The sequence below is a fragment of the Chiloscyllium plagiosum genome, unplaced genomic scaffold (genome assembly GCF_037043375.1).
Source record: "Chiloscyllium plagiosum isolate Xiang-an unplaced genomic scaffold, Cpla_swu_hap1 HiC_scaffold_13, whole genome shotgun sequence".
NCBI lineage: Eukaryota > Metazoa > Chordata > Chondrichthyes > Orectolobiformes > Hemiscylliidae > Chiloscyllium > Chiloscyllium plagiosum.
In genome coordinates this window covers 38,874,835-38,895,981 of record NW_028270151.1, presented here as the reverse complement: position 1 = coordinate 38,895,981, position 21,147 = coordinate 38,874,835, and the positions used below count along the sequence as shown (strand labels likewise).

Here is a 21,147-nt window from a genome sequence, read left to right as displayed (position 1 = left end):
AAGATTCGTGCACTTTGTGTCTTTCACAGTGTCTTACACCTGCGCACACACACACCATGGGTGCTGGGGATAAAATAAGCACTACCGCAGTTAGGTGGTAGTGTAGGGTAAAGAAAAAAAAAAAAAAAAAAAAAAAAAAAAAAAAAAAAAAAAATCTTTTTCAAATAAACATTACATTGCAGTAGCTGAGCACAGTGGTCTCCAGAACTGGTCTGATCACCCATGCCAAGCCCCAGTCCAACAATTGTCCCCCACTCCAAGCCTCCATCCACTCCGCACCAGCTCACAGCTGCTTCAAGGTAAGTTGTCTCCAGGATTGCTTCCCCTCGCCAGCCTCTGCCCAGGACTTGTAGGAGAGTTGAATTTAAAATATTGAATGTCCATAAGTAAAAGCATTATAACTTAATTTGGTGATCATGAGTAGAATGGTGTTGTGATTTCTGTAAACTATTTGTTCTACTGGTGATAGTCTCTTTTAAATTGCAGACAGTCCTAGTTGAGAATGGATGCTAGGGTGCATAGTCATAGAGATGTACAGCACAGAAACAGACCCTTCGGTCCAACTCATCAGTTATCCCAACCTTGTCTAGTCCTATTTATCAGTAGTTGGCCCATATTCCTCTCAATGCTTCCTATTTACATACCCATCCAGATGCCTTTTAAATGTTGTAATTGTCCCAGCCTCCGCCACTACCTCTGGCAGCTCATTCCATACATGCACCAACTCTGTGTGAAAAAGTTGCCCTTAGGCCCCTTATATATCTTTCCCCTGTCATCCTAAACCTATACCCTCTAGTTCTGGACTCCCACACCATAGGGAAAAGACTTTGTCTATTTAATTTCCTTTTATTTTTAAATTCAGTTTTTGTGAGGTATTCCAACTTGCAAGATATATATGATCTGAGTTTGACAAAAACTGATGAAAGGGAACTGCTTCTGTTCCATCCTGCAGGTCTTCTTGATATTATTCACTTCTGTCATCAACACTTTTGCACATAATCATAGATTTTCACAGAGAGGAGTTTCAGCCATGTTATGACATACAATGGAGACAGCCCATGTTAATCAACAAACTTCCGTCTCCCATTGTCAAAGCTATCAATATGCCATTAAAACAGTCTTCAACACTCTTCGCATATTGGGTTTGGAAGGTCTCCTTCTTCTCTGGCAGCTTTTGCAGGGAAAATGATTCTTGTTTACTGGCTTTAGGATTTCTAGATATTTCAAGCAATAGAAAATATGAAATTGTAAAGGTGAAATTGTATCCATACATAATTACTATTAATCTGTGTCAGAGGTTTTAGATTTTTGCATTCTCAGGTAAGTTGGATGACCTCTGCAGCTATTTTAAAACAGTATGGGCATATTAAAACAATACAGAGAAAACATAGCAAATTTAAATTTGTTTTCTTTCAAACAAAATGTCCAGGTAAATCAGTTGATGGAACTAAAGATTAAAGTTCAGATACTGCAATTTCATAACAGTTTCTGATTATTCCTGCACATGGTTGGCAGTGAGTAGAGGGGTGCGTATGTTAAGTTATTGTATTTTACATTAGGATTAAGTCTTGGCACAACATCATGGGCCTAAGGGCCTGTTCTATGCTGTACTTTTCTATTTTTTATGTTCTAACTGAATTAGCATTGTAAATAAAACAAGTGTAAAACTACTAGTGTTGAAATACAGATGTTTAGAACTATGATAAGTATTTTAGAAAGAAGCGAAAGATAGAATTACAAAATAAACTTTTTAAGGATCAAAGGACCATTTTCCTTTTCTAAAACTAATTGGTTGCAGTAACACAACTACTAACACTTTAATCTGATAAAGGAGGATTTTACAACAAAGTGTGGCAGTAAGGCCAATAAAGAGGTATTCCTGATGAAGAGCTTATGTTTGAAACGTCGACTGTCCTGCTACTGAGATGTTACCTAACCGGCTGTGCTTTTCCAGCCTCACACTTTCTGAGTTGAAAGTGTGGTGATGGAAAAGCACAGCAGGTCAGGCAGCATCCGAGGAGCAAGAGAATCGACATTTCAGGCATAAGCCCTTCTCCTACTCCTCGCCTACTGCCTGACCTGCTGTGCTTTTCCAGCATCACACTCTCGACACTGATCTCCAGCATCTGCAGTCCTCCTAAAGAGGTATTAGCTCAGGTGACCAAAAGCTTGGTCTAGGAGATAACCATTAAGGAATGCCAAGCTGAAAAACAGTGAGGTGAAGAGAAGGAGAGGTAAAAGAAGGCAATCCAGAATTTTGAGCCTACAAATCTGAAGGTGTAGTCATCAATGCTGGAGCGATTAAAATGGCCAGAATTAGATGAACAGAGATAGCTTGGATGGTTGTAAGACTGGCGGTTACAGTGAGATTGAGTGATAGGAGTTTTGAAAAAAAATGGGGATTTTAAAGTCACAAAATATTTTGGCCAAGAATTAATGTAGGTCAGCAACTGCAGGGTGATAGGTGCACAAGATGTAATGCGAGTTAAGATATTGTCAGTAGAGGTTTGAATGACTTCAGTTTTGTTGAGTGTAGAATGTGAGAGATCAGCCAGGCGTATTTTGGAATATCACATCTAGAGGTATCAAAAGCGTGAATGAACGTTTCAGTGGCAGATAAGACAGGGACACATTTGGGCACCATTAACTGCATCTTAGTGATGGCTTGAATAACAACATTCATTTAACAACATTAGAGGAATCTAGCAAGGTCTAGAGCTGGGTATCAGGAACCAATTGAGAGCAGTTCCATCTAGCTTGACAACAGTGAGAGGCATTGGAGGAGGATGTTGTTTTCTGACATGTCAAAGGCTACAGCAAAGTTAAAGAATGAGAGAAGATAGATGGCCTTTGTCGCATTCACATAGGACCCCATTAAGATTTTAATAAACTCTGGTTTGCTACAGAAGTGGAAACTTGATTTAAGAGATTCAAACATGGACTTCCAAGGAGGGCGGACATGGATTTTCATTATTCACTTGTGGAATAATGCATTGCTGGCTGGGCCAGAATTTAGTCATGGCCCATAGCTGCCCTTGAGAAGACGATGGTGAGCTGTCTTCTTAAACCGTTGCAATCCATGTGCTGTAGGAAGACCCACGATGCCCTTAAGGAGGGATTTGTAGGATTTTGACACAGCAACAGTGAAAGAATGTATCCTGACTTCCTTCACTACCATTGGATACAAACCCTGGAATTCCCACCCTAAGGGCATTGTGAATCAATATACAGCATGTGGGCTGCAGAGGTTTAAAAAGGCAGTTCACCACCACCTTGTCAAGAGCAACTTGGGACAGGAAATAAAAAAATGCTGGCCAGCCAGCAATAATCACATCCCATCGGTGAAAAAAAAAATTTCATAGTCAGGATGATGAGAAGAACTTCCAAGTAGTGTGTTCCTATGTATTTGCTGCCCTTTCCTTCTGGGTGGAAATGGTTGTGGATTTCGGAGGTGCTGTCTTGGGATCTTTGGTGAATTTCAGCAGTGCCTATCAAGTGGGCTGCTTCGTCCTGGGTGGTGTCAAGCTTCTTGAGTGCTGTTGGACCTACACTTATCCAGGCAAGTAGGGAACATTCCATCACACTCCTGGCTTGTGCCTTGTAAATGGTGGATGCACTTTGGGGAGTCTGGAATACACTGATCTTGTAGGCATTGTATTTACATGGGAGGCAACAGCACGTTTAAGGACTTTGAAAATGAAAGAAAGATTGAAGGTAGGGCAGAAGCCCGGAGGGACAGAGAAGAAAATTAGTGCTGGCCTCTCCTTTAGTCTTCATGGCAGTGAATATGGTGAATACTAAGTATATGGAGTTGTTTTAAGTAATGCTATGTAGCTCCAAAGAGGAAACTCCAAAGCAGCATAAATATTTAAACAGCAGCACTCTTGAGACATATCAAATTGATGCCTCATGGGATATGCAGTACATGTTTGTTTTTAAAGATAATGGCCTAGAATCTTTACAGCACAAGTCTTTGATGAATTATTAAATAATATATACATGCAATGATCTGCATGTTGATAATTTTCATTTGCGCATAAAGGCCTGGACGTCTGTGGATGTGTTTTTGGCACATTATTAAGTGATAGCAGTAGCACAGATGACCATGCAAACATTAAACTAATTGTTATCCTGGTTTTATTGGTGAGTAATTGCTATTACATAACTAGACTGGAGAAGCAGGAATTTTCCTTCTTAGAGTAGACCAGTGATCCTGACGCCGGTGGTGGGCAAGTGGTTGGAGGGAATACTGAGGGGCAGGATGTACATGTATTTGGAAATTCCTGAAGAAAGGCTTATGCCCGAAACGTCGATTCTCCTGATCCCTGGATGCTGCCTGACCTGCTGTACTTTTCCAGCAACACATTTTCAGCTCTGATCTCCAGCATCTGCAGACCTCACTTTCTCCTCATGTATTTGGAAAGGCAAGGACTGATTAGGGATAGTCAACATGGCTTTGTGAGTGGGACATCATGTCTCACAAACTTGATTGAGTTTTTTGAAGAAGTAACAAAGAGGATTGATGAGGTCAGAACAGTAGATGTGATCTATATGGACTTCAGCAAGGCATTTGACAAGGGTTGCCATGGGAGACTGGTTAGCAAGGTTAATTCTCATGGAATACAGGGAGAGATAGCCATTTGGATACAAAACTGGCTCAAGGGTAGAACACAGAGGGTGGTGGTTGAGGGTTGTTTTTCAGACTGGAGGCCTGTGACCAGTGGAGTGCCACAAGGATCGGTGCTGGGTCCTCTACTTTTTGTCATTTACATATATGATTTGGATGCGAGCATAAGAGGTACAGTTGGTAATTTTGCAGATGACACCAAAATTGGAGGTGTAGTGGACAGTGAAGAAGGTTACCTCAGATTACAACGGGATCTTGATCAGATGGACCAATGGGCTGAGAAGTGGCAGATGGAGTTTAATTCAGATAAATGTGAGGTGCTGCATTTTGGGAAAGCAAATATTAGCAGGACTTATATACTTAATGGTAAGTACCTAGGAGTGTTGCTGAACAAAGAGACCTTGGAGCGCAGGTTCATAGCTCCTTGAAAGTGGAGTCGCAGGTAGATAGGATAGTGAAGAAGGCGTTTGGTATACTTTCTTTTATTGGTCCATGTATTGAGTACAGGAGTTGGGAGGTCATGTTGCGGCTGTACAGGACATTGGTTAGGCCACTGTTGGAATATTGAAAGCAATTCTGGTCTCCTTCGTATTGGAAAGTGTTCAGAAAAGATTTAGAAGGATGTTGCCAGGGTTGGAGGATTTGAGCTATGGGGAGAGGCTGAACAGGCTGGGGCTGTTCTCCCTGGAGCGTTGGAGGCTGCGGGGTGACCTTAGAGAGGTTTACAAAATTTTGAGGGGCATGGATGGGATAAATAGACAAAGTCTTTTCCCTGGGTTCGGGGAGTCCAGAACTAGAGGTTTAGGGTGAGAGGGGATATATATAAAAGGGACCTAAGGGGCAAATTTTTCACGTTTATGGAATGAACTGCCAGAGGAAGTGGTGGAGGCTGGTACAATTGCAACATTTGAAAGGCATTTGGATGGGTATATGAATAGGAAGGGTTTGGAGGGATATGGGCCAGGTGCTGGCAGGTGGGACTAGATTGGGTTGGGATATCCGGTCGGCATGGACGGGTTGGACCAAAGGGTCTGTTTCCATGCTGTAGCTCTCTATAACTCTATGACTATAAGGTTAAAGGAAGATTTGAAAAAAATATTTAAAATTATGAAGAATTTAGAAAGAATAATTGAAGAGTGGGACGGCAAAATTTCAGTTTCAGCACTATGGTTGTTGAATATTATGAAAATTGCTACTAAGGCAACTGCTAACCATGTTTAGCATTGCCCATGTGAGCTTATACTAGACCTACATCAAGAAGGTAGACAGTGAAATCAGATTCTAATACTCATTTGAAATCCAACCTGCCATTTTGAACCTTGTCAGTCCAGGTCCCACCTTCTGTTAAACATGCATCAGCAGCATGAGGGACCCTTTGCTAATACTTTTTAAAAAGGCATCACTACCTAATGTGTAGATTTTTTTTTGTCAAATTTGTGCAAGTACTGGATTATGGGAGGAATTATGAGAAGTTCGTTAAGTCCTCAGGAGACGTTGGACATTAGGAAAGCATTGTATGCTTCTGATTGATATAATCCACTAGCTGTTAATTATGGGACGACAGTTGTGCTATCCACTCAGTGGTATCAGAGAGCAGCAGGACCACGGCAACAAATAAGACAAGCCATGGATGAGGGAGCTCAGCAAGAGGTCATGGTAACATGGGATCTTCAGGGAGCAGTTTTCTTAGCTCCATGTAAGCCGTAACAGTGTCTGCAGAGGCCACGCTTTCCCAAAGAGGTGGATAAAGAATTCTGCAGTGTCTTGGAAAAGATCTTTGGCCATAGAATGGGCTGAGAATGGTACTTCCAGTGGCTGCTAAAGTGATACTGACCATGATTTTGTTTCTGCCAGTGGATCCTTCCAGTCTGAACAGATAAAGTAGCAAAGGTGTTGCAGCCCACTATTTGTCACTACACCCAGGACATTACAGATGTTTTGTATGCCAGGAAAAGTGTCTTCATTGTTATCTCTCTAAACAGAGGAGTCAAGATAGTGAATGAAAACTTTCGTTAAAATAGCAGGCTTTCCCATGGTGCAGAGAGTCAACAACTGCAAGCTTGTAAGGCTTTGGATGTTGCAACTCAATGGACAAATGCACTGGAACTAGAAAGGTACAATTTACTCAAGGTGCTTTCCCATGGTGCAGAGAGTCAACAAATGCAAGCCTGTAATGTTTTGGATGTTGCAACTTAATGGACAGATGCACTGGAACTACAAAGGTACAATTTACTCAAGTTGGTTTGTAACCACATCCAGAATATTATACTGGTCTATGCAACTATTACTGGTAGTGTTTCAAATGGCTTTATGATCATGTGTCCATTGGAAATTACAGCAATTTTTCAGCTAATATGTGACTAATGAGTAGCTGTTTGATGAAAAAGAATGTCTGTTCTACACCTGACTGGTGATTCCATCACAAACCTATCACACGTGGAACACCTATACAGTCAGAGCCATGCTTCCACCGTGTATATCATTGAACAGACGATCATAGTAGGTGAAGTAATGGATCCAGTGTCTTTGCCACTTGGAAGCAGCCCTCTAGGACTTGCTGGAGCAAATGTCCATGAACTGACAAACAGAAGACTACAACTCTTGCTGCAAAGCACTCAGCAACCACCACAGGAGGATCAGCAAGAGGAAGACATGTAAAGGGAGGATGCTAACAGATCCATGATGGAACTGGTTTTCTGTAAGGGTGTCATCAGGCTAAATTCCCCAAATGTAATACTAGATGTCTATTGTTCAGTATATCCCCATCTCAGTATGCCTCTAGAGCAGATCATCATAGCATCCTCTTGACTATAATCTTGAAACAAAATATATCAGATTCTCTGGGGTCACATAACTGCTCAGTGGTTAACACTGTTGCCTCACAATGCCAGGTACTCATGTTTGATTCCAGCCTTGGGTGACTGTGTGGAGTTTGTATATTCTCCCCATGTCTAAGTGGGTTTCCTCCCATAGTCCAAAGATGTGCAGGTTAGATGGATTGGCCATGCTAAGTTGCCCCTTGGTGTCTGGGGGAGATGGGATGCTCTTCAGAGAGTTGATGCAGACTCTATGGGCCAAATGGCCTCTATCTGCACCGGAAGGATTCTATCACAAAACAACAAACATAACCTCTAATTTTTTTTGAAGTGAGTAATTGACCTTATTAAGTGTGAACGCCTCTACAATTCTTGTTGCCTAGCTGCATTGCAAAGTAACTTCAAGTGGCTAACTTGTGCTAAGCATTTGCCAGAACCTTCAAACAGCTGCACAGTTGGACAACATAGAAGGGGATTGAAACTAACTTCGGTACTCATTTTATAGAACATCCAATACTTCATACATTGCTGAATAAACCAATCTTGAGCATTCCTTTAGTACGTGTCTGAAAGCTCCCTTTGACTTTTAGTTTCCCTACTATAATGGCTACAGCATGGAAGTTACAGCCAGCTAAAAGAGAAGAATTGGTTTAGGCATCATGGAATCTCGTCCCAATAATGGAGAGGAACACAGATTTTGAGACTTACATGAGAGTAAACAAGACCCTTTGGATGTTGATATTACAGCCATGATGCAAAATTTAAACTACAAAGTACTAACTATGGTATTAAGCAAAGACTTTATGACCTCACTGAATTCATGACCTTCCATGGCAGCATTCAGACGTTGGGTGGCTTCTTCTTGTCCTGCAATTGAATTAAGACATCAACCAGCAGTGAGGACAACTCACATCCAGAGTTTAATGTTGGCAAGTGTGAGGTCATGCATTTTGGTAAAATTAATCAAATTGTTTACATGGAGAGGGACTCCAAAAATGCAGCACAGGGGGATTTGGGTGTTCTTGTCCATAAAACACAAAAGTTATTATGCATGTGCAGTAAGTAATTAAGATAGCAAATAGGATTGTGGCCTTTAATGCTAGAAGTTTGGAACTTAAATGTAGGGAACTCTTGTTACAAATATACAGGATGTTAGTAAGGTTGCACCAGAGTACTGTGTATCGTCTTGGTCCTAATATTTCAAAAAGGATGTACTGGCATTGTATGCAATTCAAAAAAAAGTTTCACTGGGCTGAATCATGGGATGAAGGGGTTGACCTATTAAAATTGGCTAAGCAGGTTAAGTCTTCATTCTTTACAGTTTAGAAGAATACAGGGTGATTCTTTTGAAACCTATGACATTCTAAGGGGACTCATCAGGTTAGATGCTGAAGAGATATTTCTACCTGCGTGGGGGAATCTTGAACTAATCACGGAATAGGAAGACATTTATTTAAAGCTGAGATGCAAAAGAATTTATTTTCTATCAGGGTAGTGAATGCATAAAACTTTCTATCCCAGAGAGTTGTGCAAGCTAGATCACTGAAAGTATTTAAAGGAGAGGTAGATAGACATTTAATATATTGGGAAATTGAGGACCATGTTCTTATTAAAAGTTGGGACAGACTTGATGAGCCTACTCTTGTTCCTATTCCTTATATTCTTATGTTTTTATGTTATGAGATGTGCATTATAGTTAGTTCCATAACATTTCTCAAGGAATTTCTTTCCAATATTTTGCATTGGAAGGCCTGAATTCCAAGCACAACATAAAGCCTTGTCAAGTTGGAGATAGACTCTTCCATTCTCCATGACAACCAGATTGAATAACCAATTTTTAAAAAGCAGTAATACTTGGAAATGATCATTCTGGTTGTACTCCAGCTCCATTTAGAAGTATATGACTCAGTCTAGTAAGCCTCATTCGAAAGTGTGTTGCTGGAAAAGCACAGCAGGTCAGGCAGCATCCGAGGAGCAGGCGAATCGACATTTTGGCCATAAGCCTTTCCTGATGAAGGGCTTATGCCCGAAACGTCGATTTTCCTGCTCTTCAGACGCTGCCTGACCTACTGTGCTTTTCCAGAAACATACTCTCGACTCTTATTTCCAGCATCCTCAGTCTTCACTTTCTCCTAGTATGTCTCATTCACCAGTTTTACTGTTTTTATTTCCCTTCTGGTAATGACAATGAGGTAAACAAATGTACCAAACAATTTGATGTGAATGACCATCTCCACTTTTTCAGTATTCCATACCAAACAGGTTCTGGTCTGAGTCCTCTGCAGCAGACTTACAGCAGACTATCTCCTGTAAACTGGCACTCACACTGTACTTTCATTCTGACCCTGCTATGGATGACTCATGGCCATTGATTTGTCAGACATAGATTCTGTAGTACCCTCTAAAAGTACATGCAGTGTCAGTTCTAAGTCATTGACTGCAAATGTTAGATCAAGTAATGATCAAGTTGATCTTAAATGGCTCCATGTATGGAGTATGGCTTTACATAATGCTGGCTAGTTTTAAGAGATGTTAGTCTTGGATGAACTTGGAACCCCTGTTTGGTATCTACCACTCCTGTTGAAACAAAGTTCCTGGCTTTGCTTCTCCTATTCCTGGACCCTTTTGCTTTTCTCCCCTCACCTCATTCCCTCATAACATTTCTTCTTCTACTAACCGTACATTGTTGGTCTTTAATTGATAAATATATATTTTCAAATATTTTCAATATGACCAGTAGACTTTTGGGTATTGTACACTAAAATGATATATGATATATGTTGCCTAAATAATACTTCTAATTTGTATGACGATGTTACATTTTGATCTAGAATTCTATAATTCCATTATTGATAAGTAACATTGTTATGAGTTGATAAATGTAAAAGAACAATGACTGGAATTTCAGTCTATTGCAATCATATAATTAGAATTTGTTCATGATATGCAATTTATAAATGAAAATTTAATCATTTATCTATCTCTCAGGCACATCATGAATGAGCTCATTGAAACAGAACGGGTTTATGTGGAAGAGCTTTTGAGCATAATTGAGGTAGGGAAAACGTTTAATTCAAGATTCCGAAAAATGAGTGCATTTATATTTGAGGAGTTTTGTTTATCTCGTTGTTTCATTTGGAAAGGATATATATAGGTTGGATGTGTAAAGGACATATTGAAATGCAGCCTGTTGCAGAAGAAGAAATTAATTTTGACTACAGTAGTTTTCACTATCAGTGGTGACATGAAAATGGGACCTTTATTAGTATTGAAAATTTCTTGATTGTGCAGCCCTCAGGCACCTTTAAATGCACAGGAGATTATGTGCTCCACATATCCATTTTTTGAAAGAAGAGAAGATGCCGCAAGTGTCCATACAAACATGTCAAAAAGTGACATTTGGGTCCACTTAATTGTGGGGAAAGCCATGAGTCTGTCTACCTGTAGCAGGAAACCAACCCCCGCCCCACTGTGAGAAAATAGACTGGGAGCCAATTGACATCAATTATGCCTAAGCCCATTATAATTTATTGATGGTTTAGGACTAAATGGATGTTGTACAGACTTTCTGCGTCTCCATAAAGGTACCCAACACACCCTACGTGGTTTTATAGTGACCTACTGAGGGTGGGGTGAGAGTATGAGAGGGTCTCTCATTGTCTGACGAATAGTCAATCCAAATGAGAAAGGAAAGGGTGCCACTGAGAGCCAACCCATGCCCTTACCTCCAAGCACCCTGCTGCCTCTATTATTATGACATCTTCTCTGTGACCCCCATCCCGCCCTCACTCACCTGTGCCCAGTGATCCAGCAACAATCCTAGTAAAGTCCTTGAAGATTACTGGCAACAGTTCTCACTGCCAGCGGAGCTGCTGCATAAAGAGCTGCTGGTCCCTGATTAACTGGAAGATCTTGGCAAGTGGGATTTCTGTGTGTGGCAGATTTCTACACATAATTCCAGTGAAGGCATTATGCTGGCTGTTCAGGGGCTAACAAACACTAAGATCATAGAAAGTGTAACAGTCCACTTTTAAACCATAAATCATTGCTATCAGCTTATTTGTCAGCCTTATTCACAGTTGGAAGGAGAAGATAGCAGCCTTGGTGGAGCACCGAACAGGATTTACAAGCAAACCACAGACTAATGCAGCATTCCATGGCCAATTAGTAAAAAATTAATGGACATATAGCTGGTATAAATGATGTGATTGTTGAACTCTGCAAGAAATATTAATCATAGAGTATCAGAAAGATCTTCACCCATTTCATTATAATTCATCACCAAATAGTTAGCTGGAGGAAGGAGGAGGAGTTATACAGAGGATAACACTATCCTCAGGACCAGGAGGTCAGATCTCTGAGATCTTGTCAAATTGCTCTGGTGATTTAGGTGACACGAGCAAAGTATTTTGATGGTTGTAAATCTGAAATATAAATATGAGAGTACTCAGCAGCGTCAACATTTAAGGTTAATAATCTTGCATTTGGTGTAATAGAGTCATAGAGTCATACAGCAGGGAAGCAGACCCTTTGGCCAACTCATCCGTGCTGACAAGGCATCCCAATCTGACCTAGTCACACTTAGAGTCATAGAGATGTACAGCATGGAAACAGACTCTTCAGTCCAACTCGTCCATGCCGACCAGATATCCCAACCCAATCTAGTCCCGCTTGCCAGCACCTGGCTCATATCCCTTTAAAGCCTTCAACCAACTTAAGTGCCTTCCCCATAGGTTCACTAGAAGATCTCTCCTCAAGCAGATCTTGTCCAGGATTTATGTTCACCACCTGAGAAATTGTGGATTTACTCTGATGCTTTTCTTGTCAACAACTGCCACTACTTCGTTGAACCTTTGGATAATGATTAAGTGTACTTGAACATAAAGAGTCAACATGCAATACTTCCTGCCATGGTTCCAGGAATCTGGGGTCACTTTAAATTATTGAATGTTTTAAATAGCACAGAAACAATTCTCACTGCCCCGAGTGGTGTAACAATTAAGTTCCTTCCTTGCTAAGGTCAGCAGATCTTTCAATTCCTGACTGAGTCAGCAATGTAATTCAGTAATGATCGAAAGTCCTATATGTTATCAGAGCTAAAAGCACAATAGGGATTTTCAGGGGGATTGAGTTGTATGTAAATCTAAAGCCAAGGATCAAGGTAGCTGCAGGTTCCAATGTGTCTGACCTTGAGCAGGTGGCTTTTATCTTCAGTTTCCATTCAGTATTAATATGCTATTTAGGTCAACAAGAGAGAATTTAGATGATTTAGTCTTCAGTTTCCAGTGAATCATCAATGTGGAAATTGAAACTATAATCTATTTAACTATTTTTCATATATATGAATATTGAATTGTGATTCAATCTAGGCCATTAAAAAGTCAATATGATATTTATGGGCAGAACTTTACCAGCTTCATGGTGGCCCAAATTAAGGGCTGGGAGTAGATGAAGGCGGAGTGTTAAAATGGTAAAGGCCTGTGTTGAGTCAGGTCTCTGATACTGTGCCACCACTGACAGTTTTATGAGATGAGTGATGGCTGGTTTACTGGCTGACACAACACTGATGACCAAGTAATTAAGATTGTTAAAAAAACAAAAGTCTGATATTCATAGAATCCCTGTAGCGTGGAAGGAGACCATTCAGCCCATTGAGTTTGCACTGACATTCCAAAGAGCATCCCACCCTCCTATCCTATCCCCGTAACCCCCATATTTGTCATTGCTAATCCACCTAGCCTACATATCCCTACACATTATAGACAATTTAGCATGATCATTCTATCTAATCTGTGCATCTTTGGACTATGAGAGAAAACCAGAACATCCAGCAGAAACCCCAGAGACAGAGGAAGAGATACAGACAATTGCCCAAGGTGGAATCAAACACAGGTACCTGGTGCTGTGAGGTAGCAGCGCTAACCATTGAGCCACACTATGAGGCCGTTTGTTGAAGAAGCAACAATAGTGAGTTTTGAGTGATTGCAGGGAGTGGTGAAGTTGATGCGCGTGTGGCAGATTTCTATATACAATGATAAAGTTGCGTAATTGTGACAGATTTCATTAAAATCAGATAAGCTATGAGTAACTACACTTTTAACACTGCTTGGAAATATTTTTCAAAGTATAGGCCATCCAAATCTTTCAGAGGAACAGAAAAAACAGACAGCAGAAATTTTGGAAGTCTTGAGGGCACATTTTGGACACTAAATGAACTTAATCTTTGAGTGGTTTGAATTTAATACTAAAGCCCAACGTATAAAGCGTCTCCTGATTGTAATAGGCATGGGAGATGACTGAAAGAGGATAACCTTAATCTCAGGAAAGCCATCTATTTATTAAGAAGTGCAGATAAATTAGAGCAATTAAAGGATATTCATAGCAGAATAGAACAGGTCTTGCATTATGCTGATAAACATTTCAGGCTGAAAAGGCAGAAATTTCAGAGAAAAGGCAGGTTGCAATTCCTACAAATGTCAAGACACAAAGGAAAATAAGTCATGTCCAGCATAGGGACAGCATTGTTCTGACTGCAAGAAGCTAAATCATTTTGTACATATGTTTGGCTAGAGGGAAAGACAACAAGAAGGTAGAGGTGACTTCTGAAGAGATACGAACTAAAGATTCTGACAAATCATTGTCCAAAATATAGTAGCTTTAAAAAGGCAAGTAGAGAGAAAGCAGGGAATTATAGACCAGTGAGAGTCTGATGACAGTAGTGGGGAAGATGCTAGAATCCATTTATCAAGGATTTTATAGCAGAGAAATTTGAAAACATTCAAAGAATCAAACACAGTCAGCATGGATTTACAAAAAGGAAATCATGCTTGACAAATCTATTGAAATTATTTGATCAGGAGTATTGGGACAGATAGAAAATTGGTTAGCAGACAGGAATCAAAGAGTATGAATAAATGCTGACTATCAAACAATGCTTTTCTGAATAATCATAAATCCTGTCTCTCAGAATCCCTTCCAATAATTTGCCTACCACTGGTCTGTAATTCCCAGGGTTATCCCTATTCTCTTTCTTGAACAAGGGAATAACATTTGCCACCATCTAATCATCTGATACTACTCCAGTGAAGAGTGAGGATGCAAACATCATCACCAAAGGTGCAGCAATCTCTTCCCTCGCTTCCTGTAGTAACGTTGGGTATATCCCATCTGGCCCATATCATCATGTATTCAAAATATCCAACATATCCTCCTTCTTAACATCAACCTGTTCAAGCGTATCAGCCTGTTTCATGCTGTCCTCACAAACAACAAGAACCTCTCACGAGTGAATACTGAAGCAAAGTACTCATTAAGGACCTTCTCTACCTTCTCCAACACGAGGCACAAGTTCCCTCCACTATGCCTGATTGGCCCTACCCTCATTCTGGCTATCCTTTTGTTCCTCACATAAGTGTACAACACCTTGGGATTTTCCTTAATCCTAGACGCCAAGGGTTTTTCATGCCCCCTTCTAGCTCTCCTAAGTCCATTCTTCAGTTCCTTCCTGGCTATCTTGTAACCCTCTTGTGCTCTGTCTGATCCTAGATTCCTCAACCTTAAGTAAGCTTCCTTCTTCTTGACTAGATGTTCCACATCTCTTGTCATCCAAGGTTCCTTCACCCTCCCATCCCTTCCTTGCCTCAGTGGGACAAACCTATCCAGCACTTACAGCAATTGCTCCCGAAACAACCTCCATATTTCTGTTGTGCATTTCCCTGAGAATTGCTGTTCCCAATTTATGCTTCACAGTTCCTGCCTAATAGCATTATAATTCCCCCTCCTCAATTAAATGCTTTTCCATACTGTCATTGGACAGTCCTGGTATCTTTTTCAATCACTGGACCTCACTTCCTCAAGTGGAATCGAGGTAAAAGATCATCCATGGTCAAACTGAAAGGCAGATAAGACTGAGGAGACCAAATAATCCACTACTGCTTCCACTACTAATTGATTTTTTCACAGCAAAAATATCTTCCCTACAAAAAGATACAGTTTCATGCAATACTACATTTATTTTGTATAATTCAACTTTTAGATATTCAGAAGTTGTCTGATATTGGCAAGGAATGGCTTCTTGTAATATTATTTGGATTGTATATTGGAGGCAGGGAATTTCTGATTTGTAGCAAACCACACTGTTTTCTAATACCAGCTTTGATTTAGACACCTAAACATGAGCAATTCAGAATGGAAACAATAAGAAACAATCTGATACATGTTGAATGAGATTTCTAAAAATTTGTTTTTGGGATGCTGACAACATCAACATGATAGTACTTATTACCCATGCCTCGTTGCCTTGAGGCATTTAGTGTCAAATATGTTTCAAAGCTGGCAAACGTAGGCCAGACCAAATTCCAATTCCTGTGTGAATTTAATCATCATCTAACCTACTCTATTCCATTTTCATCCATATGTTTATCCAATGACCATTTAAATGCCCTTAAACTCAGCAAGTCTACTACTGTTGCAGGCAGTGCGTTCCACACCCCTACTACTCTCTGAGTATAGAAACTACCTCTGACAGCCCTCCTATGTCTATCACCCCTCAAAGCTATGTCCCCTCATGCTAGCCATCACCATCCGAGGAAAAAGGCTCACACTGTCCAATCTATCTAATTATCTTATATGTCTCAATTACATGACCTCTCAACCTTCTTCTCTCTAACGAAAACAGCCATAAGTACCTCAGCCTTTCCTCATAAGACCTTCATTCCATACTAGGAAACATCTTGATAAATCTCCTCTGAACCCTTTCCAAAGCTTCCACATCCTTCCTATAATGCGGTGACCAGAACTGTGTGCAATACTCCAAGTGTAGCCTTGCCAGTTTTGTACAGCAGCAGCATGACTTCATGACTCCTAAACTCAATCCCTGTACCAATAAAAGCTAATAAAAGAAACAGATCCTTCGTCCAACCAGTCCGTGCCAACCATAATTCCAAAGTAAACTAGTCCCACCTGCCTGGTCCTGGCCCATATCCCTCCAAATCTTTTCTATTCATGTACTTATCCAAATATCTTTTACACATTGTAACTGTACCCGCATCCACCACTTCCTCAGGAAGTTCATTCCACACATGAACTACTCTGTCAAAAAAAACTACACCTCTTGTCTTTTTAAATCTTTCTACTTGTGGGCGGCATGGTGGCACAGTGGTTAGCACTGCTGCCTCACAGCACCAGAGACCTGGGTTTAATTCCCACCTCAGGCAACTGTCTGTGTGGAGTTTGCACATTCTCCCTGTGTCTGCAATGGTTTCCTCCAGGTGCTCCGGTTTCCTCCCACAGTCCAAAAATGAGCAGGTTAGGTGAATTGGCCATGCTAAATTGCCCGTAGTGTTAGGTGAAGGGGAATTAGGTATGGGTCAATGGGCTGAGAAGTGGCAGATGGAGTTTAATTCAGATAAACGCGAGGTGCTGCATTTACTTATACACTTAATGGTAAGGTCCTATGGAGTGTTGCTGAATAAAAAGACCTTGGAGTGCAGGTTCATAGCTCCTTGAAAGTGGAGTCGCAGATAGATAGGATAGTGAAGAAGGCGTTTGGTATGCGTTCCTTTATTGATCAGAGTATTGAGTACAGGAGGTGGGAGGTCATGTCGCGGCTGTACAGGACATTGGTTAGGCTACTGTTGGAATATTGCATGCAATTCTGGTCTCCTTCCTATCGGAAAGATGTTGTGAAACTTGAAAGGGTTCAGAAAGGCTGTTTTCCCTGGAGCATCGGAGGCTGAGGGGTGATCTTATAGAGGTTTACAAAATTATGAGGGGTATGGATAGGATAAATGGGCGAAGTCTTTTCCCTGGGGTCGTGGAGTCCAGAACTAGAGGGCATAGGTTTAGGGTGAGAGGGGAAAGATATAAAAGAGACCTAAAGGGCAACTTTTTCACGCAGAGGGTGGTACGTGTATGGAATGAGCTGCCAGAGGATATGGTGGAGGCTGGTACAATTGCAACATTTAAGAGGTATTTGGATGGTTATATGACTAGGAAGGGTTTGGAGGGATATGGGCCGGGTGCTGGCAGGTGGGACTAGATTGGGTTGGGATATCTGGTCGGTATGGACGGGTTGGACCGAAGGGTCTGTTTCCATGCTGTACATCTCTATGACTCTAAGACTCTAAATGTAGGGGAATGGGTCTGGGTGGTTTGCTCTTCGGAGGGTCAGTGTGGGCTTGTTGGGCCGAAGGGCCTGTTTCCCCACTGTAAGTAATCTACTCACACCTTAAAAATATACTCTTTGGTCTTGAAATCTCCCACCCTAGGGGAAAGACACCAATACCATAACCATACTTATACCCCTTTATAACTCAAACCTTCCATACCTAGCAACTCCCTGGTAAATCTCGTATGAACCCTCTCCAGTTTAATAATAACCTTCCTATAACATGGTGACCAGAACTGGACACAGTATTCCAGAAGCGGCCTCACCAATGTCCTGTACAACCTCAACGTGACATCCCAACTCCCATACTCAAAGGTCTGAGCGATGAAGGCAAGCATGCTAAATGCCTTCTTAACCACCCTTCTACATGTGACACAACACATCTTCCATCATGAAACCTTCCCCCCCCCCTCCCCAGAAGGGTCAAAGTTCAGAGCACAAAGCGGCTCCTCAGCCCATCATTTGTGTCTTTGGCCTCAACACTGAAGTGAAAAGAATCCAAGGGGACTCAGTCAATCTGGGGCTTCATGTGTTTCAAAGTCAGTCTGCTATCCTTTTTTCAGCATTATCCACAAAGCCGACTTCCTCAGTCTGGTCACCGAAGACAGAACAAAAGTCATGCTGAATCGTGCAATTTTTGACACAGTTTACCACGGCCTCCCCCGCCCAGTGTTCAATTTTAGGTACCACATTTTAGGAATGGTGTGGTTTACAAGGACAATACCAATGGTAAAGAGACACCAGCTACAGGTCAAGTCTGGCCAAGTTAATCTTGTATGCCTTACAGCGTCGAGACACACAGCACAGATGTAGGCACAACATCAAGGGCCGAAGAGTCTGTACTGCGCTGTAATGTTCTATGTTCTATCTACGCTGCTTATGGTAGTTGTATGACCGATTACATTGTCTTTTATTGGTATCAAAACACATTTATGACCAAGATTAGAAATTTGTACTGTCGCTTCTGTATTCACAACATAAATTTAAATGCTCTGCTCATTATCAAAATGGCTAATTATATACTTTATTGATATTAAGTTTCAAATTTATAAAGGAAGTATAAAACAATTTTCTTTAATAATCCACAAACTGATCTGTTGTGATCACAGGACTCATTCAGTAAAGGTGTAAAGCTAACTAACAGAAAATTTAAAATAAGGAAGAATAAGTATTTATCCTTAGAAGTAAATCCATGCAAGCGCACAGATGCCAGTTCAAGAAAAACAAACAAATATTTTTAGAGATTGATTTTTCAAAAGAAACTATAGCTAATAAATTTTAATTTTTGAAGGAGAGAAGGAAAGATGTAAAATGTTCAATGACTTTCACTTTGCATCCTGGCACACGTAGAAGGATGCCACAAAACACAGGCAGTTCTTATTGGGTCCTTTGCACTTACCATCTTTCAGGAATTGTCATAAATTCAAAAGCTTCATAGGACAACAGCTGCTTCAGAATTTCAGCTCCCACACTCAGCTCTAAAAGGTTTTCATAGAATCCCTGCAGCATCGAAGCAGGGCATTTAGCCCACCAAATCCACACCAACCCTCCAAAGAGTATCCCACCCAGACCCATTCCCATCCCCTTAACCCCACATTTCTCCTGGCTATTCCACCTAGTCTGCACGTTCTGGACACTATGGGCAATTTAGTAGGGCCAATCCACCCAACCTACACGTCTTTGAACTGTGGGAGGAAACCCATGCAGACACAGGGAAAATGTACAAACTCCACCCAGTCACCCAAGGGTGGAATCAAACCCAGGTCCCTAGCACTGTGAGGCAGCAGTTCTAAACACTCAGCCACCGAGCCACCCTCAGAAAAGCCAAAAATGAACTGGTAACATCTCTCTCTCTCTCAGGAGGCTGAATCATAATCAATTGCTAAACAATATCCAAAACTATGTCAGAAACCCTAGCAGATGATTTCTAGTGAAAAGTCCAAGCAAGTAATTTAAACCACCTGACTTCCATGAATTGTCTTTAAAATTTGTCCCAATGTCCTTTTTGGTTAGCCCTTTTTAAAAAGGACAGTCATGGTATACCTTCTTAATTTTTCTCAAATGATCCAATCTTCAAACAAAAAATTTATATTGAAATATTTTTCAAACAGCACAATTTATCACATTTACTAAATTTTGTATATTGGATTTGAACTTAAACCTCTGCATTAGTTTCAGAGGCCACTTTCATGGCATTGGGCAAAATACCCATTACATACTTTAAAACTGTTATTGATAAATAATTCATTACATTACTTCCTTTACAGGGTTATGCTACTGAAATGGATAATCAAGAGCTGTCTCCTCTGATCCCTGGTGCACTTAAGAACAAAAAAGAAATCCTGTTTGGAAATCTTCCAGAAATCTATGATTTTCACTATAGGTGATCATATTTTTCATATCAACTTCTCATGTTACTATATTGATGACAACAATTTTTCTCTTCATTCTTTCATGGGACATGGGCACTGTTGGCAAGGTCAGATATTTGTTTCCTATCCCTAATTACCCTTGATTGTGTAACTTGTTAAATAGTTTCAGACGGGTTGAGAGTCAGCCACATTGCTGTGAATGTTGTCTTCCATGTTGGCTGGAGCAGGTAAGAGTGGTAGATTTCCTTCTATCAAGGACTTTAGTGAATAAGATGGGTTTTGACAACAATTGACTGTAGTTTCATGGTCACCATCATTTTGACTAAATTCAGATTTATTGACTAAATTTAAGTTCCACCATTTGGTGGGATTTGAACCTTGTGACCTCAAGATTTTAGTTTTACTACTGTTAATCAGGATTTTAGTTTTACTACTGTTACCACTATGCCATTAACTGTTATTTGGTTTTATTCATGTTATTGAGTTAATCTCAATATACTGAATAAATTTGGAAACCAGATACATACAGTTTATTTTTACAGTGAAATATATGTCCATAATAATAAATTACTTCTGACTTTGATTTAGTTAAATTAGAACCTGTAAAAAATAGATTAAAGATCTATGGTCTGAGTTAGTGATTTGATACAGATTTCTGAGATGGATAAGTTGCCATTTTTAATTTCCAGCTGCTACACTACTGCTTCTAGGCAAACTTTTCAAAGAGACTACATTTAAGAGAGTGGAGGCAAAAAAAATTTACAGAGAGACAAGAGGTTTTGGAAAGAATTATTGTTTACATTCAAGTAATTTATTGGGAAAATGCAATGGTAGACAAGGAATCTCGTTCCCAATTCAACTTCAGATTCTAAATTTCTAATAGAACACATAATCACAAATAATTTCCTAGAGCAGTTTTATTATAAATTATTCCAAATTAATTGACTTCTTCAAGTGTAATAAAACTCTACATTCCTTTCCACTTCTCAAAGTTACCTGCTACATTTGTTTTTGCATCTGAGATATTGTACAAGAGTATTAAAAAGGAAAGAGAAAGGGATATTTTAAAAATATTATGATTGCTGTTGTTCTATGTTATCAAGCTAATACAATATGGGTTTTACATAAAGATAATTTAAATTGGAGATCCCAATGGATTCCCAG

At 40.3% G+C, this 21,147-nt stretch overlaps 1 protein-coding gene across 8 annotated transcripts in view; it reads left to right on the top strand.

Moving 5' to 3' along the window:
• LOC122555988 (guanine nucleotide exchange factor DBS) overlaps positions 1-21,147 on the top strand; it is a 404,319-nt gene that overhangs the window by 262,805 nt on the left and 120,367 nt on the right. For 7 of the 8 annotated variants that reach the window (XM_043702332.2, XM_043702330.2, XM_087993538.1 and 4 more), the window contains exons 16-17: positions 10,432-10,498; positions 19,879-19,994. The exons of the other annotated variant lie outside the window; for it this stretch is intronic. In XM_043702332.2, the coding sequence (XP_043558267.1) occupies positions 10,432-10,498; positions 19,879-19,994 (183 nt within the window). The remainder of the gene's footprint in view (positions 1-10,431; positions 10,499-19,878; positions 19,995-21,147) is intronic. 8 annotated transcript variants of the gene reach the window in all.